This window comes from Malus domestica, chromosome 13 (genome assembly GCF_042453785.1).
Source record: "Malus domestica chromosome 13, GDT2T_hap1".
Classification (NCBI taxonomy): Eukaryota; Viridiplantae; Streptophyta; class Magnoliopsida; order Rosales; family Rosaceae; genus Malus; species Malus domestica.
The window spans coordinates 11806916-11826661 of NC_091673.1; the positions used below are offsets into that span (position 1 = coordinate 11806916).

General features: G+C 39.8%; 4 protein-coding genes, 1 non-coding gene and 1 pseudogene across 6 annotated transcripts; 4 read left to right on the plus strand and 2 right to left on the minus strand.

The window, feature by feature from the left end:
- Positions 1-444: 444 nt before the first annotated feature.
- Positions 445-1513, minus strand: LOC103452823 (4-hydroxyphenylpyruvate dioxygenase-like; annotated as a pseudogene).
- Positions 1514-5271: 3758 nt separating this feature from the next.
- LOC139190601 (dihydrolipoyl dehydrogenase 2, chloroplastic-like) lies at positions 5272-10210 on the plus strand. 2 transcript variants are annotated; one of them, XM_070810975.1, is made up of 15 exons: positions 5272-5870; positions 6353-6499; positions 6819-6953; positions 7167-7275; positions 7427-7551; positions 7780-7905; positions 7991-8071; positions 8427-8489; positions 8586-8660; positions 8741-8819; positions 8908-9008; positions 9177-9290; positions 9430-9543; positions 9667-9738; positions 9841-10210. In XM_070810975.1, exons 1-15 carry the CDS (start codon positions 5556-5558, stop codon positions 9883-9885), a joined length of 1701 nt encoding a protein of 566 aa, XP_070667076.1. In that variant the 5' UTR covers positions 5272-5555; the 3' UTR covers positions 9886-10210. The 2 variants fall into 2 exon arrangements, with proteins under 2 accessions (XP_070667076.1, XP_070667075.1); XM_070810974.1 differs by having other exon boundaries at positions 5325-5870; positions 9814-10210.
- A 1136-nt stretch (positions 10211-11346) lies between these two features.
- LOC139190602 (large ribosomal subunit protein eL29z-like) lies at positions 11347-12137 on the minus strand. Its single transcript, XM_070810976.1, has 3 exons — positions 12018-12137; positions 11795-11898; positions 11347-11628 (listed from the first exon to the last, which is right to left on the minus strand). Exons 2-3 carry the CDS (start codon positions 11894-11896, stop codon positions 11545-11547), a joined length of 186 nt encoding a protein of 61 aa, XP_070667077.1. The 5' UTR covers positions 11897-11898; positions 12018-12137; the 3' UTR covers positions 11347-11544.
- Positions 12138-14189: 2052 nt separating this feature from the next.
- On the plus strand, positions 14190-16752 carry LOC139190603 (small COPII coat GTPase SAR1A-like). The gene is made up of 3 exons (XM_070810977.1): positions 14190-14567; positions 14673-14804; positions 16204-16752. Exons 1-3 carry the CDS (start codon positions 14439-14441, stop codon positions 16522-16524), a joined length of 582 nt encoding a protein of 193 aa, XP_070667078.1. The 5' UTR covers positions 14190-14438; the 3' UTR covers positions 16525-16752.
- Positions 15211-15338, plus strand: LOC114822397 (small nucleolar RNA snoR83). Its single transcript, XR_003770475.1, has one exon. It is a non-coding gene; the product is annotated as a small nucleolar RNA snoR83 (small nucleolar RNA).
- A 747-nt stretch (positions 16753-17499) lies between the features above and the next one.
- On the plus strand, positions 17500-19415 carry LOC139190604 (small COPII coat GTPase SAR1A-like). Its single transcript, XM_070810978.1, has 3 exons — positions 17500-17993; positions 18081-18212; positions 18790-19415. The coding sequence occupies exons 1-3, from the start codon at positions 17865-17867 to the stop codon at positions 19108-19110; spliced, it is 582 nt and encodes a 193-aa protein (XP_070667079.1). The 5' UTR covers positions 17500-17864; the 3' UTR covers positions 19111-19415.
- The last annotated feature ends 331 nt before the right edge of the window (positions 19416-19746 follow it).

Consider the following 19746-nt stretch of genomic DNA (forward strand, 5'->3'; position numbering starts at 1 on the left):
AAAGATAAGAAAAATAAATCGCATCATTCAAAAATAAATCTGACCCTCTGCTCAATGAGTCACGCCCATAATTCCCTTTTCTGCATGATATCACCACCGTAATTATGTCTGCTTCTTTTTATCCTCTTTTGCTTTCTGCTTTTCTTTCTACTTTTCTTTCTGCTTTTCTCCAAACATCCTTTTTTCTTTTTGTGGGAGTGGTTGAGCTGTCTGATGGTTTGCAATGATGAAAGTCTTATCTTACTTGACAAAAACAAAAGAAAAATGTCATATCTTTTCAGATTCTTTTGCAGAGCTCGTCGTTCATGGAGGAGGGTCAGAGGCCGGTCTGAACGTCCCAGAGCTTGGTGGTCCGATCAGCGCTGCCAGTGATGAGGCATGAAGAGTCTCGGGAAAAGTTGCAGCACCAAAGAGCCGCTTCAGACCTGGTGACCTTCATACTGATCAAGGAAGATGTCTATCTCCAACACGCTTAGTGAAAATTTGAAGCAGAGTCTCCTGATCGTCCTTATCCACCAAAATCCCCAACTCCTCACACTCTTTAATCTGCTCATCCGTCAGCACGTCCCCCACTATCTTCTTCAAATTCCTGTAATACATCAGCGGCGGCGCTGGCATGAACTGAAACCCACCGACGCCGCTCCGGCTCCGCATTTCCCTTAGCATCCTGAATATGTCATCGCTCACCAGCGCCAAATGATGAACCTCTGCACCCTTGTTGTGCTTCAGGTACGTCTGAATCTGGCTCTTCCTCTTCGTCTCGTACACATGCTCATTCATTGGAAACAACATTATCTCCTCATTGTTCACCAAGACAACAGAGTTGAGTCCAGTCTTGCTCGTCCCGATGTCCTCGACAATAAACTCAGCTAACTCGTGGAATCCAGTGAAGCCTTTGACGTAGGACACTGCCGATTTGAGATCCTCCACGTTGCTGATGGCGTGGTCGAAGTGGCGGATTCCGAAGTTGATTGGGAACGATGACGTTAGGGATTTGAATCCAGGAAGGAACCAAAGGTGGAGGTCCGGTTCTGTGAGGTGGTTGTGGTCCGTATAGCTGACGTATCGCAAAATGACATCACCGTATAGTTGGACTTCGGTGATGGTGACACGGTTGTCCACAATGATGGGGGCCGCTGAGGGTTTAGTGTCGTGGGCAACACTAGCTATGAAGGCGGAGACGGTGTCCTCGACTTGGATAGCGACGGCGCGGATGCCAAGGCCGTGGGTGGCGGAGAAGGTGTGGAAGGTGGAGTAGTCGAAGGTGGGGATCGAGGTCGCCGGAGCGGATGAGGTAGGAAACGTGGGTTTGATTGCAGGTGGATAGGTCTGACTTAGCTACAATGGGCATGACGAGTCCCTAGGAGAATCGAAGGGTGGCATTGGTGGCGTCGGTGCACCAAAACTCGACGTGATGGAAGCGGTGGACTTTGAAGCGTTCGGACCGGGGGTTGGTCCGTACGAAGTTGGAGAAGCCAACGAGGTTGAACTGGGTGTCATTTTCCTGGCCCATGGTGCTGCTGGTTGCGATGGCTATCATAGTGGTGGTGTGGTTGGGATCTATGGTCATGGTGGTGTCTGCGGGCAGTGGCGGGGAAATTTGGGAATTTGGTGCGCTTTGCAGCTTCTTCTTGTCTATTATCTTCGTAGCTGTGTCTCTGTGTGGGTTTTTGCAGATCCACGGCGGAGGTGAAAAATTGAGAGAGAACCGACATAGCTTTTCGTGTCGATTCTCACAGAAGGCGCCAAATGTTGATGCACAAAACTGGAGGGGTCTTGGAACAACGTAAATCCGACCGTGAATTTGCAAAAAGGTAAAGAACACAAAATGTATCGTGGTTCACCCCAATGTTTGGGCTACGTCCACACTGATGTTGATATTGTTTCACTCTGAATGATGAATATACAAGAAGGCTAGAGGCAGTGTACTCTCTAGCCCATTTTCTGTGGGCTCTCTTCCCATGGCCTAAAACTTGGCCTCGGCCTCTCCCATTGAGGAGATTGAAGAGTCCTTTTATAGAATAAGGGCTCCTCACTTATTACATATTTGCCCCTTCATTTATTACATAATTACATTTGAGTCCCCCGAGTATTTATACGAGATCTAAATACAGAAGCCCTAAGTATGGTACAAACAAAAACAATCCCCAAGAGCTTGGTATACCAAGCTCAATTCAGTTCTAGAGAATGCTGGATTACTACGAAGTAATGTTGATTCCTCATTGTTTGTAAGAACTGGCACCAGAGGGAAATTGGTGGTGCTCATCTATGAGGACGATCTCATCATCACATGAGATAGTGCTGCTGAAATTAAGGCACTAAAACTCTCATTATGCCAAACCTTTGCTATCAAAGACTTAGGGAAGCTGAAGTATTTTTAGGCATCGAAATGGTAACCTCTTCAAATGGGTTGTTTCTACATCAACGAAAATATGTATTGGATCTTCTATAGGAAGCAAAAATGCTTGATTGCAAACCTGCCATCACTTCCGTGGACTCTAAACTAAGGCTCAACACAGATAGAGAAACCATGTATGATGTGAGTTACTATCAACGATTGGTGGGCAAACTTATATATCTCACCAACACATGTCCAGATATCACATATGCAGTGAGCTTGGCAATCCAATTTATGCATTCTTCTACAGTTGATCATCTTAACATGGTTAAGAAAGTCATGCGTTATCTCAAAGGTTCGATAAGGCAAGGAATCATGCGTAACAACAATTCCACTGCCATCAGTGGCTACACTGATGCAGATTGGGCAAAAAATGCACTTGACAAGAAATCTACCACAGGCGATTGCACGTTTGTTGGTGGAAATCTTGTCACTTGGAAGAGCAAGAAGCAACATGTCATTGCTCGCTCCAGCACAGAAGCTGAATATCAAGTCATAGCAACCACTGCATGTGAATTTATATGGCTTAAAGGGCTTCTTTTAGACTTAGGGTTTACTAGTACTATTCCCATGTCTCTTATGTGCGATAATCAAGCAACCATGCACATCGTTGCTAACCCTATGTTCCATGAAAGAACGAAACACATTGAAGTGGACTGTCATTTTGTTAGAGCTCAAGTACAAACTCAAGTCATCCGGACCATCTTCACGCGAAGCCATGATCAACTGGCAGATCTCTTTACCAAGGCTCTGGCATCTACTCCATTTCATCATTTTTTGGGCAAGCTTGGCTCGATTAACCTCCTCGATCCAACTTGAGGGGGAGTGTTGTTGAAGTGTGTTCTTTCCCAACCTCTAGAGTCTACTACCAAGGGTGAACCTTAGGGTAAATCTCTAGGGTAAGGCTCAATGTAATCTCTAGGGTAAGGGTAAGGGTAAGTCTAAATGTATTATTGTAAATCAACTTTCTCTTGATTTAAGGGAGGAGACTAATTGAGGTAATGTCTTTGTGTAAGGTTTAGATTAGGTAGGCAACATGCCTTCTTCTTTCTTGTTGGCTACTTGCAGCAGCCATCCTTTCCATCTATTTTCCCTCTCTCTTCTCATATATACCCGAACTCACTCTTGTACACAAAATATATGAAATATACATTGAAACTTTAAATCAGAAAATCTACCGTACCAAATATATGCAACCAAAAGTCAGAGAATAGTACAAATTTATACCAAATATACAGCAGTTGAGTCAATTCGATTGGTCAGATACTTAAGTTACAGGTAACCAACATCATGAGTGAAACAATTCATACCATGTATAGGCAAAAACAATATGACAGAATCACTACCATCGTTTTCTCTCACACCACCAACTTGCCCCAAGGGAGGGTGATGAAATGGGGCAAATTAACCACGCAAACTTGGTTATACTTTTACTGGCAAAGTCCAACAACCTATAGCTACAGATTAGGCTCCGCTCGGCAAACTCCAACATGTTACTATGCCATTGCCGAGTAGCTAGCATCAAACTTCATGAGTGCCGGCGAAAAACTATAAATGGGTTAAAAACTTGAGTCTGTTGTCAACCGAACAATGAAGAAAAAGCTATGATCTAAAGAAAAGGGATTTTCTGAGCAAAACTGAACTGAAGATCCCTCTGCTGAGCTTGAAGCTTCAGTTCAACCAATTTCTACTGCTCAAGTAAACAAGCATCCATTTTAACAGTACCTATACCTTGAAGCAAAAAGTTAAAATTACTAGAACAATGGTTAATGGAAAAAGGAGCGAATCGAAATGGGCAGAACCTTTCTTGGAGAAAGGAGAGGGCAGATTAACGTCGAGGCCTGCCTGAGTGAGATAGGTCTGCACTTCCTCCACGAACTGAGCTCCCGGTATTCGTCTCTGCTCTGTCACCGCCGCAGATGACGATGATGCCGATCCTGTAGCCATTCCCTCCCTCTCTCACACAGACTAGTTGCAATCTCAGACAGAGAAACGACTTGTAGTTGTGGATGCTTCAAACAGTTCGACTCAGCTGAAAACAGGTGCAGAGAATAAGAGATGGAGGAGAGAGACTCCAACGACGTCACTTTAGTTTAGCCTTTTGAGGCCAGTGTGGGACGGAGGGATTGGTTAAGAAAAGTCACGTTTCATACTTGCATGGGGAACCTATCCACATTCAATCATCTTTACTTATTGCTTGCATGTAGTAGCACCCAAAAGACATTCCCAATTTCAAACTTATTTAGAAAATTTACTAAACGATGAAAATACATTTGTCCTTCAATTGCTAGAAATGATTATTTCAAACTTTTTTGTAGTGAACTTTTGGCTCCCCAATCTTAAGACTATGACTAAAATGCATAGCCTTCGGAATTATCCCATATTTTGAAAGACAAGAAAATGAGTTAGGATTATAATAGGCAAAGACGAAATAAAGGAATTCCAAGAGTTAAGGAGCGTATTCTTTTTTTTTCATTATTTATAGTGCGTGGATAACTGAAGACTTTTGTCTTGATAAAAAGTTAGTGTATAGTAAATTAACTTATGCTAAATCGAGAGAAAATCATTTCTTTTATTATTATTTTTTCCTTGAAAAAGTTGCACCGGGCAACCCAAGCCATTCTAACACTACTTTTGCCGTTCATGATAGGTTAAGAGTTCGATTCAGTCAAATGCGACATGCAAACGAGCAAAGAGGCCATATTCTGCTTCTAGTTTCTTATTATTTTGCTGCTTGCTTGCCTCTCCTGTGGGCTTTCATTGTATTTCTGGCTTTTGCCTTGTTAATGAGAATTCCAGTTCAACAGAAAAAATGAAGGAAAAAAAAAAAAAACTAGGATTCAATTTGATAGACAAACGAGCAAAGAGGCCACATATTCTGCCTCAGTAGGCCCCGTGCGCATTTTAGCAAAGGCGCCAACTAACACAAACAAGAAAATAAGCAGAAAGAAAGAGTAGTTTATCCGCCGCACTTTGATATCTCCGTCCATTTGTTCTACCTCTTTACTCCTCAACGGACCACTCGAGGTCTCCTCCCGTCCCATAATAACACACTCCCTCTCATTTCCTTCCTCCTATTCACTTTCTCTCTCTAGATCTCCCTCTCTCTCTCTCTCTCTCTCTCTCTCTCTCCCTCCTCAATCCTCACATTCCCAAAATGCAGGCCTCCCTCTCTCTCCTCTCCCCCGCCGTCCCCAGGCCAAGCTACGTCGTTCAGTCCGCCCTCCCTCTCCCGCCATCCAAGCCTATCAATCTCCGATTCTGCGGCCTTCGCCGCGAGGCCTTGGGATTCTCGCCTCTCGGCCGCTCCGACTCGCACCGCGTCCGCCTCTCTGCTCCTTCCCGCTCTTCCACAATCTCGGCCTCCTCGTCCTCGGGCAATGGCAGCCCTCCCAAGTCGTTCGATTACGACTTGCTCATCATCGGCGCCGGCGTCGGTGGCCACGGTGCCGCTCTCCACGCCGTCGAAAAGGTACGCTCACTCTCACACTCTCCACACACTCCTTATGAATTTTGCTGAGAAATTTCGGCTCTGAGCTTTGGATTCAGCTCAATTGTCAGTGATTGGTTGCTATTTTAGCTTAAATAGTATTCCAGAAGCTTCAATTATCTGTGCTTTTTGCTTAATAGAGTATACTATGTGGAAAGTTTTGATTTTTTTCTTTTTCTGGCTTCTTCTACATTAAGTTGAATTATTCGATCGAAGGTACCGAAAATGTACTTGTGGCAAGTGTATCTGCGTTTATTTGATGTTATGGCAAGAAAAGCCTACAACTTTTTAGTTTAGTACCTGAAAAATCAATGCTTGGACTTAGAATATTCATGTGCCTGTATTTTTGTATAAGTTTCTGTATATAGATATATTTTTGTATATCGAATGTTTTTCGTGTGTTAACAAATGGATCTTTAAGTTGGTATTTATTGAATTTGCTTTCCTCAACGCAAACAATGCAGGGTTTGAAAACTGCCATAGTGGAGGGAGATGTGGTGGGTGGAACCTGTGTTAACAGGGGATGTGTTCCGTCTAAAGCTCTTCTGGCAGTTAGTGGTCGGATGCGTGAGCTTCAGAACGAACATCACCTCAAGGCCTTAGGTTTGCAGGTAAATCACAGTTTTATGTCATCAACTGCATGCACGTGTAAGAGGTCGCACTTGGTGCGATGGCAAGTGCCTTCGCCCATGAGCGGTAGGTCTCGGGTTCGAGACTTGGGAGCAGCCTCTCTATAAATGGGGGTAAGGCTAGCCAACATTCACCTCTCCCAGACCCTGCGTAAAGCGGGAGCCTTGTGCACTGGGTACGACCTAACTGCATGCACGTGTAGATACAAGAATTTATCATCGTAAATTGGTTACTTCCAGTTACGGTTAGTTGTGAAAACATTTGATTCTTATGGTGCTGCTTTCTTGTGACTTACTGTAGGTGTCAGCTGCTGGATACGACAGACAGGGAGTAGCTGATCATGCGAATAATCTTGCAACAAAAATTCGTAATAGTCTGACCAATTCAATGAATTCTCTTGGAGTCGACATTTTGACAGGTGTTGGTACAATTCTGGTAAGTTGTACGTTCTAATATATTTGGTGGCAACACAAACTAACGTCTCATGTCCAGTTTTCTTTTTTCTTTTTTTAAATGAAGCTTGTTTTGGTACAATGTTGAGCTGGTTAGAGCATGGCTATGATTAAGTTTGAAATCTCTCATACAATATAAGTGCTGGCATCCTGATAGTTATCCTGACATTGGTTCTCTTGTTCATGAAAATATCAGGGCCCTCAAAAGGTGCAAATTGGATCGTCTGACAAAGTAGTAACGGCAAAAGATATAATCATTGCCACTGGTTCTGTTCCTTTTGTTCCTAAGGGCATTGAAGTCGATGGTAAAAATCATTTGTTTCTTCTATTCCTTGCTATCTAATGGTTGATCAAATCATTTTTTGGTTTTAGAAGACGCGTAAAAGTTAACTGATTTGGGAGCATTGGTTACTAGCCTATGGGATCTTTGTGACTAACTATATAAGTAACCTGCAGGGAAGACTGTGATTACAAGTGACCATGCTCTCAAATTGGAGTTTGTTCCAGAGTGGATTGCAATTGTTGGAAGTGGTTACATAGGTCTTGAGTTCAGTGATGTTTATACTGCACTTGGGAGTGAGGTAGTTCCTTTCTTTCAATTTACATTTCATCTTCTGAATTTTTGCATTATTTCGACATAAAAAATAAAAGGAAGCTAATTCTATGGGTCAATTAGTGACTTCTCTTTGTGTACACCAGCTCAATGAGCCACCTTTTCATATATTTTAATCTTTCAAAAGATTTCTTTGGTACGACCTTGGAGTTCTTGTCTCACAGGGGAGCCTTGACTAATCTTAAGTATTTTGCAGGTTACTTTCATTGAAGCTTTAGATCAGCTTATGCCTGGTTTTGATCCTGAGATTGGGAAGTTAGCCCAGAGGGTTCTAATAAATCCACGGAAGATTGATTATCAAACTGGAGTATTTGCATCCAAGGTAAGTGGATGTTTTTATCTGATTGTTCTGTTAAGTGTTTTCAGGATTGTTGCTTCAGTTTTTCACTGTCTTTGGTTTTTTATAGATCACACCCGCAAAGGATGGGAAACCAGTCACCATTGAACTAATTGATGCAAAGACCAAGGAACCAAAAGAAACTCTTGAGGTAATTGACTGGATCTTTTTAAACCGACGTAACATATCTAAAGGATATAGTTTTCTGCCATTAACGGATTTGGTCATACGAATCTGATAGACACAACCACATCCTTTTTTAGTTGAATAATACCCTTGTGAAGGAACCTGTTCCCATATGTATGTTGTTAAGTTGCTAATTTATAGATTAACCTGCTGTGATTCTGTGTTTGAAGTCAGGCATATGTTTAGACTTCCAAATTGATGCCTTAGTAGCTTGAGTGCTTGCCTTAAAATTACTATAGGCATAACTGTTACAGTTCAAATGTATGAAAGGTTTTTCCAAGGAATTTGTGATAGACCGTTGTACTTTAATCTTCTCCCAGGTAGATGCAGCACTAATTGCAACTGGAAGAGCCCCATTCACACAAGGTCTTGGATTGGAGAATGTATGACATCTCGATTAACATATATTTAATTTTGGAGTGTATATATAGTTATTCAGCAAAACAGCAGCAATAGGATCTGACATTACTTTTATGCAGGTCGATGTAGCAACACAACGTGGCTTTATTCCTGTTGATGAGCGCATGCGAGTAATAGATGCAAATGGCAAATTGGTATGTTGCAAATTTTCTTGTGATCATGAACCCTAGCATCAACATTATCGATTGTTTCTGATGTGAATTTTGAATATCAGGTTCCTCACCTATTTTGCATTGGTGATGCTAATGGCAAGATGATGCTTGCTCATGCAGCCAGTGCACAAGGAATTTCAGGTTAGTGCACCTAACTAATTTCATTTGAATCTCCCTGTCGCTCTCTCTCACGCACAAAAACTTAACTATCGTCAACACCTTTTTTTAGTGGTTGAACAAGTCACAGGAAGAGACCACGTGCTCAATCATTTGAGCATTCCAGCAGCATGTTTCACACATCCAGAAATCAGTATGGTTGGACTGACAGAGGTGAGTAATTTGCTAATTGCCATATTTTTGTTTTCAACATCTATCACAAAGGTTACACTTTTATTTATCATTTTTTATTTCACATTCTGTTTCTTTTGACAGTGTTAATTAGAGATATTTTAGCTTTCATAAATATTGGAAGTTTAACTAAATAATTACCATTTTCAGCCTCAAGCAAGAGAGAAAGCTGAAAAGGAGGGATTTGAAGTAAGTATTGCCAAGACCAGTTTCAAGGCCAACACAAAGGCCTTGGCAGAAAATGAAGGAGAGGGACTCGCTAAGGTGCTTTCTTTTTTCCAAATTTATCTTTCGACTACACAGAAAATTAGTACCGAGTACTGGTGTTGTCAATGAATTGTTCTTTATGGCTGATATGTACCGTGGATATTTACGATCCCCTTTCTGCTTTGTTTTTATGCAGTTGATATACAGACCAGATAACGGAGAGATTCTTGGAGTTCATATTTTTGGGCTACACGCCGCAGACCTTATTCACGAGGCATCAAATGCGATAGCATTGGGGACACGCATTCAAGTAAGTACCTATTTAAAGCTACTGTGTTGGCATGCCCCTGCACTGCAACTTCTGATGTGCCCCCTATAATCTACCACTCCTAACTTTCAGTTTACTTATATTACCGTCCATTTGATCTTGCAGGATATCAAGTTTGCAGTCCATGCACATCCTACTTTGTCCGAAGTCCTAGACGAATTATTCAAGTCCGCAAAGGTGAGCTGCTGACGTTAATTTCTTAATCCACGCTTCATCGATGCTAGTTCTTTTTCCTGATGTGTTTTTACCCAGATATCTTTTTACATTATCGTCGGGCAGGTAGCTCATGTTCCTAGCCCAGTCAGTGAACCAGTTGCAGTCTAAGCTTCCTCAATACTCGGGTATAAATTTTGCAGACATTTGCTTGTAATTGGGAGTTTCAGGAAGTTTTGTATCAGAGGACGGAAGAGATCAAAACCCAGAGAAGAGAAGGAACTTGAGGGAATCAAGGACGACTTGCCCCGAAATATTTGTCGCCTTTGTATCTTGGATTCTTGGTTTTGTTAATGGCTTGAAGAAACATTTGTATTCATAATTGTTTTTACACTCCAAATTTTCTATATTAAGAAAGAAAAATACACTTGTGAGGAGTATAGAATAAGATTTTTGGAACGTCAATAACAGTTCCAAATTCGAATTACTATCAAAATTGCTTTTTCTTTTAGGAAAATAGCGGTGAATAAAAAGTTTTGGAGAAGGTAATGAATCCGTCCTCTAGGTGGATCAGCATGTTTCTGACCAAATTTTGTTCTTAAAAATTTAAATTATTCAATTATTGGAATTTTCTAACCGGATAATGCTAGAAAGACCAAATTTGTAAATCAAATTTTATAATCCAAATAATGTGGATGTAATGTTTGAATTGATTAACGTGCTTATTATTTCATATTGGCAACACATCATTTGATTTGCAAATTTAGCTTCTGAATTCGGTCTCACTAACATTATCCTTTCTAGCCCTAGTTTTAAGACCTACCGGTCTGAAAATTAGGAATATAAAATGAGGTGGAGAATTCCAATAATTAAAACTCAACCAATAACCCAATGAACAACAAAATATACAAGCATTCTAAACAAATGAAGAAAATTGAAATTACCGTAGAGCATTTTAACAAGAAAACAGCAGCAATGAACACCAAATCATGAAGCTACTACATTACTAGTAACAAAGCGTAAAACTACGTCAAAATCAAACCACTCTGACCGGGAAAACCCAATCAGAGCCAGGATTTGGAGATCTCACTCTTCCCCAAAGTAAGAATAAAACCCAAACAAAATCCAAAGAACCCTAATCTGGAAAATATAACAACTATATCCTAGAGAATCACATTAGAATACGAAATATAACAAGACTTGTAATAACACAAATATTTCAAATAAGTTTACGATACTGGATCTACTCAAATACTAACTACAGTTGTGAATCCAAATTTTAATCTGCAGAGACCTCGGCAGTAAGGGCGTCGATGCTGGCAATTCTAGTTTATCTCAGAAAATGGACCAGACCATGAAACCCAAGATACAACAAACTTAATACATACGCATTTCTGATGCTAAAATCCTTCACAAATAATGTGTCCAACCAAAAATGCTTAATAAAAAACCGGAGCAGCTAGCAGGGAAAATACCTGACAGGGCACAATACCAATATCAACCACAATCTGAACAACTAAACAAAACTGAAATTCCATATCATGGTAGTAAATAAATAACTTGCACTAATAAGATTTAAGAGTGAGCACTCATCGATTTCAATCAATAAATGAATGCAAAACCACAAAAAAATTATCTCAAAAACTCAATCTCTTTAACAAAAGTAGCAATCTCAAGAGTGATGCTCGTACATTAAGTTGAAATAAAGCCCACCAGAGTAACATCAGACTACTATGTTACTAACAGCAAATTAAACATAAATTGACATCGAAATCAACAAACCCTAATCGAGAAAACCCCAATCAGAGCCATGATTTTGAAGGTCTCACTCTACTCTTCCCCGGAGGCAGATTCATTCTTGGTGTTGTTGTGCTTCCTGGCATACCTCTGGTTCCTCAGAAACTTGGGGTCCATCTGAAACCCAAACCCCGAAAATTAAAACCCAGAACTCAAAAATTAAAATCCAAAGTTCAACAAATAAAACCCAGAATCCAAATAATTAAACCCATAAGCAATTATTAACAAAACAAAATTAAAGTAATGCAAAAATTGATGAGATATAGAAAGGTAAAATGGATACCCCTTTGGTGGAAGTGTGGCGGTGCCTCTTAGGCTTCTTGATGCCGTTCCTGTGGGCCTTGCGCGACTGGTTGTGGGCGGTGTGATTCTTCGACTTGGCCATCTCTGCAAATCCAAAAAAACCCAGATCACAATACACGTAATCAGCACCAAAATGGAGTGGAGATACTGATCGAGTTAGAGAGAGACATATGAGAGAGTGATAGAGAGAGAGGGAGACGAACCGGAAAGAGAACGTTGGAAATAGCAGCGACGACGCTTGGGTGGTTTAGGGTTCTCTTCGCCGCTGTAAAATGGGAAGTTGAGCTTTATATGAGAGCTCCTCCAAAACCCTAGCTGCCGGGTCTTGTATTTTCGTAATGACGAAAGTACCCTTTTAGTACCGATTGAAAAATTTGGGCTTGGGTTGGGCTGGACATCATGTGCCCAGTATTAGTATAATTGGGCTTTATTGTTATCATCACAGACCCAATATTATTTTCTTTTACCTTTTTTACTTGAAGAAACTCAAAATACACCCAGCCATTCCCCTCCCCTGCGTCCATGTGCTTTCCCTTAGATCACTTCCACCCCTGACAAATGTGCTAATTCAAAGTCTATTTTTTAGGTCAGCTCCCCCAAAAACCCACTCCACCCCACCCAATAGGCTGGCCCAAAGTGGAGGCCAGCTTTGAGCACAACACATAATGGACTGAGCAAGAGACCGGCCTACATGATGCCAGCTGACGTCAACCATGTGAATTTTCTTTTTATTGCCGCTAGCGAGTGGAATACACGCGCGCATTCCAGCATTAAAAAAAAAAGGTTAGATCTTACCTGGGCCACGTGTCCACTTTTGGGCGGTTGGATTTCTGTTTAAAAATACATAAAAAAACAAAAGATTATTATATATATATATAAATACCTAACCATCTTTCACAAAAATTGTACTTTCGGAAAATAACACGTGGCGTGACAAGATTGATTAAAAATTATATCCGAAATTAAAAATAAAAATTTTTATTATTATTTTATAAAAAAAAATTTAATAATATTTTAATACGAATTGAATAGACTGTTGCCCAGCTCATTTTTTAGGGGTGAATATGTACTTGGCCAATTACTGTTCATTTGAGTCAATTAGTATTCATTTGGGTGGATTAAATGAACTTTAGGCCAACTTATTTTTTAGGGATGGGGTTGCTCTAATCTCTCATTGACTCTAGTGACGACCATTGTGAATTTGTGATACAAACCAATGTGAAGAAGATTATCTTAAAGTAAGGTTTTTTATGGATTATCAATATTTGTCACTTTATTATTTAACATTAATTTATGTGCCAATTAGAACACATAGAACGATAAAGTTGTGTTTACTAACTAAGAATCGAAATAAGCATGAGTAGGAATTGGTGTACGTAGAAATGGGTAATAAGCGGGCATCGAAATCAGAAATTTATGTTGAACTATTTATAATGATGTCATAAATTGGAATCAAGCATTAATAAACAATTGTATTTAAAATTAACTAAATTTTATTTATAAATCTATTTAATATACATGTATGTTTAAAAATTATTATGGTTCAGGTGAGTCAATCCTAATGTAATTAATAGTACTTCAACCTAACTCAATTCGCCTACTGACCGAGTTGTCAAATTTTTATGCCAAAATAAAGTTAATGTTAGAACCCAACCCAACTTATACAAGGTGAGTTGGTAGATAGGCCCGCCAAAATTCAACGTAAATTTTATTTTTGTTGTAAAATAAACAATGTTTAAGTGGAAAATTGAAAAGGAAAAGATTTCGAATTTCAGTCAACTAATGAACCATTTCAATTTGGAACATAGAGGTATCTATTTTAATTTTATTGTGAAAATGGGAGGTATTTCATCTTATTTAGCTAAGAGGAAAGGATCCCTTCCATCTAATATTTTTTATTAAACAATCCGAATCTTTGAAATTTGATTCAACAACTAAAAATACAGACCAATTCTAAAAGTTATAATAACTTTAACTGTTAAATCAAATATCAAATATCCAAATTATTTGATAAAGAAAATTAAGGAAAAGGAATTCGGAAATGATCATTTCCTAACTAACTAAGACACCTAAATAATTTCCCATTCGCGTTGATGGTCAAAAGTCAAAGCGACAGAGAGGTATGTGTAGTAACATGACAAGAAGTCAAAAGACAACCAAAATTACATAAATATATAGGTGTGATATCCACACACCCCTTTTTACTTCTCATACATCTTTCTAATTTTTGACCGTCAGATCAGATGAAATGAAAAAGATCAACGGATATAAATTAACAAGGATGTGTGAGAAATAAAAAATGATGTGTGGATAGCACATCCTTAAATATATTAGGTAAAGCATATAATATTAATTTCCAGAAAATACAAATATATATATATTTCCCTAATTATTCATCACATATTTCCTCACCACCGCCACTTGCAGAACCCATCAGAGTCCAGGCTCCTCCAGTTGTACCGCTGAACAGGATTCGGTTGTCACCACCAAAACGACAAATCCCCACAAACCCATTTGTTAAATCCCCTCCCATTCGATCTCTTCTCCCCCGATTCGTTGTGGGTGTTTTGGTCCTTCCTTAAAAACTCCGCCGATCTGCTCCCGGAGAAGAATCAGCCGCTGCCATGTTTCTGCTCGACTGGTTCTACGGCGTCCTCGCCTCCCTTGGGCTGTGGCAGAAGGAGGCCAAGATTCTGTTTCTGGGTCTCGACAATGCCGGCAAGACAACCCTCCTCCACATGTTGAAGGACGAGGTTTGATTCTCTTTCTCTGAGTCCTCGTTTTTGAGGTTGAATCTTTGCTGGGTTTTTGTTGTTTTTGAGGAATGTGTGTGAATGTGGTGGTGGGTTTTGTTGCAGAGATTGGTGCAGCACCAGCCGACCCAGCATCCCACGTCGGAGGAGCTGAGCATTGGGAAGATTAAGTTCAAGGCTTTTGATTTGGGCGGACACTCGATCGCTCGGCGAGTCTGGAAGGATTACTATGCTAAGGTATTAGATTTGTTGAATTGGTAGTGTTGGAATTTGATTGGATAGTAATTTTCAGCTGAATTTTTTATCCGCATATTGCTTTGGTGTATGAACTTCATACTTTCACTATAACTCCGGCCACTACTTGTATGTGAATCGTGATCTCTTGTTTTGTTTTGATTGAGTGGAAGTTATGTTTTTTCGATTCGAAAATATCAACAATGCTGTAGTTTTTGAGATTTCGATCGATTTCAACTTGGGACAGGTTGTTTCAAACTTCATTTATTTCTATATTTCGATGTTTGTCTTTGTTGCGCAGTACATTATGATTATATTGTAGCTCCTTGTCTGCATACATGTTCTAACCCAACAATCGGGTTGCAATACATTTGTTTGCACCCGCTGGTCAGCATGTTTTGCCTTCATAATCCCGGATGAAATTTCCTTGAGTTTATCTGATTCATGGGAGGCAAACATTTACGGTGGAGGTTTTGCAGAGAGCACCTCTTTTCTTTTTACCAGGAGGTATTTTACTAAGTATCTTTCCAGACGTGATGTCCTTAAAAATGCCATCATGCTTCATGATTGTGGCTTGGTCTTAGAGTTGAAAACTTACTCTCTCATTACGAACAAGTCACAAAACATTTCCTTGTGAGTTAACTTGACAGTGATTATTTACATTTGATAAAAACATCAGAGTCTGGTTAAACACACTAAACCAAATGAACCTTTATTCTCCGTCTCCTTCTATCCGTGTTTTTCTGCTATTATTTTCCTGTTTCTTTCCAACATATGGGAAATTGTTTCAACTCAATTTTCTATGATTCAGAGTCTGGACCTTTAATTTTGCAAGAGTCCTATCTTTTCAAAAGTCACGTATCCACGTCCATGCTATCTAGTTTTAATAAATCACTTCATAAACCTTCTCCATGCTTCCTAATGGAGAAGTCATTCATCAAGAAGAGTGAACAAAGAGAAGACAACTATATTATGGAAAGTGGACTTTATGACTCCGCTATTCCAGACATTGGAAGATTTAGTTGTGGTTGCTTCTCTTTGCAAGTGAACCAATCTATTGTGATTTTATTTTGGATCAGACTTGATGACTTCTTTATCAGAATAGATGCTTAGTAGCTACATGCTTGCATTCATTTTGATTTCCCCTTGATACACCAAGTCTCACCGCTTCATGATTCCATATAAAATTCTCAGTTCCTGCTCCAACCTCTCCTTGACCAAATATATTAAGTTCCATAATTCCTTTTTTCTCTCAAGTTTCTAGTTTGTCGTATGGCGTTTATGGTCCATATTCTTGGCCGTGATTGTTGTTAGAGAATTTAAGTTGTCTTGAATTTCTCTTGGATTTTGCTGATTTACATCCTAATTGCTGCAAGTTTTCCATTTTCTCCGCTGTGAACAGGTTGATGCAGTGGTTTATCTGGTTGATGCATACGACAAGGATCGTTTTGCAGAATCAAAGAAGGAGCTGGATGCCCTCCTTTCAGATGAGAGCCTTGCAACGGTTCCATTTCTTGTGCTGGGCAACAAGATCGACATCCCTTATGCTGCTTCAGAAGATGAACTCCGATATCATCTAGGACTGACCAATTTCACAACTGGCAAGGGGAAGGTGAATCTTACAGACTCCACTGTTCGCCCTCTCGAGGTTTTCATGTGCAGTATCGTGCGCAAGATGGGGTACGGGGATGGCTTCAAGTGGGTCTCCCAATATATCAAATAGAGATTAGTGTAGGTGGATAACATTTCTGCTCAGTATGTGTGGTAAATTTTCCTGCGAATTTGTAGTTTCTGACCACAATTATAATGGAAGAGGGATTTCTTATTCGAGTTTGATCGGATTGATGGATTAACAACTCATGGTATATCATTTGTCGCAATGTTCGATTTTAAATCTGTGCTTCCTGAACTAGATCGTGATTCTTTTATGATGAATTATGAATCTTATTAAGCTCTGTTTTTGGTTCTGAGCAGTTTCGTATTCACTTACTTTTGGAAATCTTTGTTGTTTAATCCATTTTTCCCTTCTATGATGGATTCATTTGTCTTTCCATGAGCATGGATTTCTTCTTGTTCAAGATTGCAGAACGGCTAAGAGCGTTTTAGATAACCAAAATCGCTCTATCTACCATTTGACGGGAAAATCTAGAAGTGTATCTTACAAAAGCATTCTCGAGAGCTTTGTAACTCAATTGGTCAAGGGCATTCATTTTTACATTGGAGTTTGAGTCCTCCTAAATACCGTTTTTATCACCCAAATATATCGCGTTACTAGAAACATCTCCAATGGCATAAATTTTTTGGAATGTTCGAAATACAGGATGATATATCATATGCCATAATATAAGTGGAGGAAAGTTTTACTTTTCAAGTGTCTCTGCACTTGTAAATGACATGTGATGTGTTAATCTTTCCAGCATACTAAAAAATCTCTCATCCAACGATAAGATGTATTTATCTTATTTTGTATTTCCGGTTCAACCAAAAATGTATATTACACATTTCAAAGCATTTACATTGTCGTTAGAAATGCTCTAATACAAAATAAATAAATTGATAGAAAGTCGTGTCCACGAAATTCAAATTAAGAAATAAAAAAAGTGATGATTACGGCCTAAGATTACTTCACGCATCCATTTATGTCAAGGACAAAGAAAAGAATGGGGATCATTCCCACTACCAGTTTCCAAATCGATGGCTGGCACACGAGGACACAGCCTAATGACGCATACCATCCAATAACATATTTCCACGTAGGGTCCGCACTCCCAAAACCGGCATTTCCCAGTCACCGTACTTATTCACCGGCTCCACGTCACCACCTTCTTCACCGAACCCCTCCGCTTACCTACCAAAGCAGTCACACCCTGTCCAGCTTACGCACTCTGACAGTCCCCGTATTAATATATTTTCCCGGAAAATCTTTCAAAATGCCAACCAAAACAGAAAATTAGGATTTTCCGTCACTTTCTTGGGAAAATCTCGTCTAAATTTTTGTCTTTGGAAAATTCAAACTTTCGCGATTTGAATATCTGCTCCGACTGAAAGAGGAGAGAAGAAACCATGTTTCTGGTGGATTGGTTCTATGGAGTTCTGGCTTCTCTAGGGCTATGGCAGAAGGAGGCCAAGATCTTGTTCTTAGGGCTCGATAATGCCGGAAAGACCACCTTGCTTCACATGCTCAAAGATGAGGTGTTGATTTATTTGAATCTTTTAATTGCTAATTTGAATTTGAATTTTGGATTGAAGAATTTAGGGTTTTTGATTTGGTGGTTGCAGAGATTAGTTCAGCACCAACCGACGCAGCATCCGACGTCGGAGGAGCTGAGTATTGGGATGATTAAGTTCAAGGCCTTTGATTTGGGCGGGCATCAGGTCGCTCGCAGAGTCTGGAAGGACTATTACGCCAAGGTTGACATTTTACTCCAATTATTTATTCAAATTTCGGTTCCTCTACTTTTGATGTGCTAATTTAGTGTTTGATCTGATTTATTTTTCGAAATTGTGGTTGCATGGTGTAGGTGTTCGATAAAAAAAAATGAAAACCCTAAACCCGAAAAATATGAAAATGCATCATATACATGCGGCGAGTGTATGGTACTTTTGTGGGCATATATATACAATGGATTGAACCGCCATTGGAATATAGGATGATGGTTTTTAACCTTGACTGAATGAATATTTAAGCAACGCCGGGGTTTTGATATCGCATTCATGTGGTGAAAAATTCAGTGGATTTTGTGTTATTTTGTTCCCAGTCACTTGAACTTGTAGTTGTAGGTGCAGGGTTGCAGTCAAGAGTTTTGTTTTTCTGCTTATTTTAATGCCAATTGATTGTTATTTTGGTTTATATTGATTCCGGGTGTCAAGGGTGACTTGTTAGTGCCCAACCTAGGATAATTTTTTCAAATTGGGGATTAGTTCAAGATTTTTCTTAACGTGATGTGCGATATATTCATAGATATTCTATGCTCTTTTGATTGTTTAGGTGGATGCTGTGGTGTACCTGGTTGATGCTTACGACAAGGAGAGATTTGCAGAGTCAAAGAAGGAGCTCGATGCTCTTCTCTCTGACGAGTCATTGGCAACTGCCCCGTTTCTTATCTTGGGAAACAAGATCGACATACCTTATGCTGCATCAGAGGATGAGCTACGTTACCATTTGGGCCTGACTAACTTCACCACAGGTAAGGGGAAGGTCAATCTGGCCGATTCCAATGTCCGCCCCCTTGAAGTGTTCATGTGCAGTATTGTCCGCAAGATGGGGTATGGTGAAGGCTTCAAGTGGCTGTCCCAATACATCAAATAGTTTATGAATGGACAAGCAACCATGCCACTGGCGGTCCAGATGGTAGTTTCCTGCAACAGATGCTGTCCGGTTGACTTGATGATGGCGATTTCTAAGCATAGGTGCTCGTGTGAAGTGGATATGTTATCTTAGGTACCAGTTTTTTGCTTCGAAACCTACCGTGTTAGTTTTCTGCAACAGATGCTCTCCGGTAAAAGTACTATTTTTCGTTTTACATTTTATTATGTTCTGGATAGATGTGTTAGCTTTCTTAATCTGTATTGGTAACTAGATTGCAGAAGTAATAAATATTTACAGAACGTCTACTCTGCCTCTGTGCTTTCTTTCTATTTTCCACTGCCATTTAGTTAGGCATCTGCAAGTAGTATTTGTGCCCACTTTCCATTCAATAAGTATTGTCTCCCTGCGTTGCACTGGTCCCTTACCCGTGAAAATCAATTGTGCACCAAACCAGTAGCTAGATCACAAAAATTGCTGGATGTACTAATGGTCGTTGACGGTTCATAACGGATACAGATGTGGTTTGCGAGAGGTTTGTATTTAAAGTGGTTGAGTGCATTTACTCCTCCTGAGATCTTGTTTTCGATTCCTCGTGTAAAAAGATTTAATGTCTAAACAAGCAAACGAAGAAAAATA

Excerpts from the sequence above, each read along its gene's own strand:
- LOC139190601 (XM_070810974.1), top strand. The coding sequence starts at position 5,556 with ATGCAGGCCTCCCTCTCTCTCCTCTCCCCCGCCGTCCCCAGGCCAAGC. Across the intron at positions 7,906-7,990 it reads CTGGAGTATTTGCATCCAAG|ATCACACCCGCAAAGGATGG; the intron begins GTAAGTGGATGT and ends GGTTTTTTATAG. Across the intron at positions 9,009-9,176 it reads GTATGGTTGGACTGACAGAG|CCTCAAGCAAGAGAGAAAGC; the intron begins GTGAGTAATTTG and ends TACCATTTTCAG.
- LOC139190602 (XM_070810976.1), bottom strand. The coding sequence starts at position 11,896 with ATGGCCAAGTCGAAGAATCACACCGCCCACAACCAGTCGCGCAAGGCC. Across the intron at positions 11,629-11,794 it reads GCCACACTTCCACCAAAGGG|ATGGACCCCAAGTTTCTGAG; the intron begins GTATCCATTTTA and ends TTTGGGTTTCAG.
- LOC139190603 (XM_070810977.1), top strand. The coding sequence starts at position 14,439 with ATGTTTCTGCTCGACTGGTTCTACGGCGTCCTCGCCTCCCTTGGGCTG. Across the intron at positions 14,568-14,672 it reads TCCACATGTTGAAGGACGAG|AGATTGGTGCAGCACCAGCC; the intron begins GTTTGATTCTCT and ends GTTTTGTTGCAG. Across the intron at positions 14,805-16,203 it reads GGAAGGATTACTATGCTAAG|GTTGATGCAGTGGTTTATCT; the intron begins GTATTAGATTTG and ends CGCTGTGAACAG.
- LOC139190604 (XM_070810978.1), top strand. The coding sequence starts at position 17,865 with ATGTTTCTGGTGGATTGGTTCTATGGAGTTCTGGCTTCTCTAGGGCTA. Across the intron at positions 17,994-18,080 it reads TTCACATGCTCAAAGATGAG|AGATTAGTTCAGCACCAACC; the intron begins GTGTTGATTTAT and ends TGGTGGTTGCAG. Across the intron at positions 18,213-18,789 it reads GGAAGGACTATTACGCCAAG|GTGGATGCTGTGGTGTACCT; the intron begins GTTGACATTTTA and ends TTGATTGTTTAG.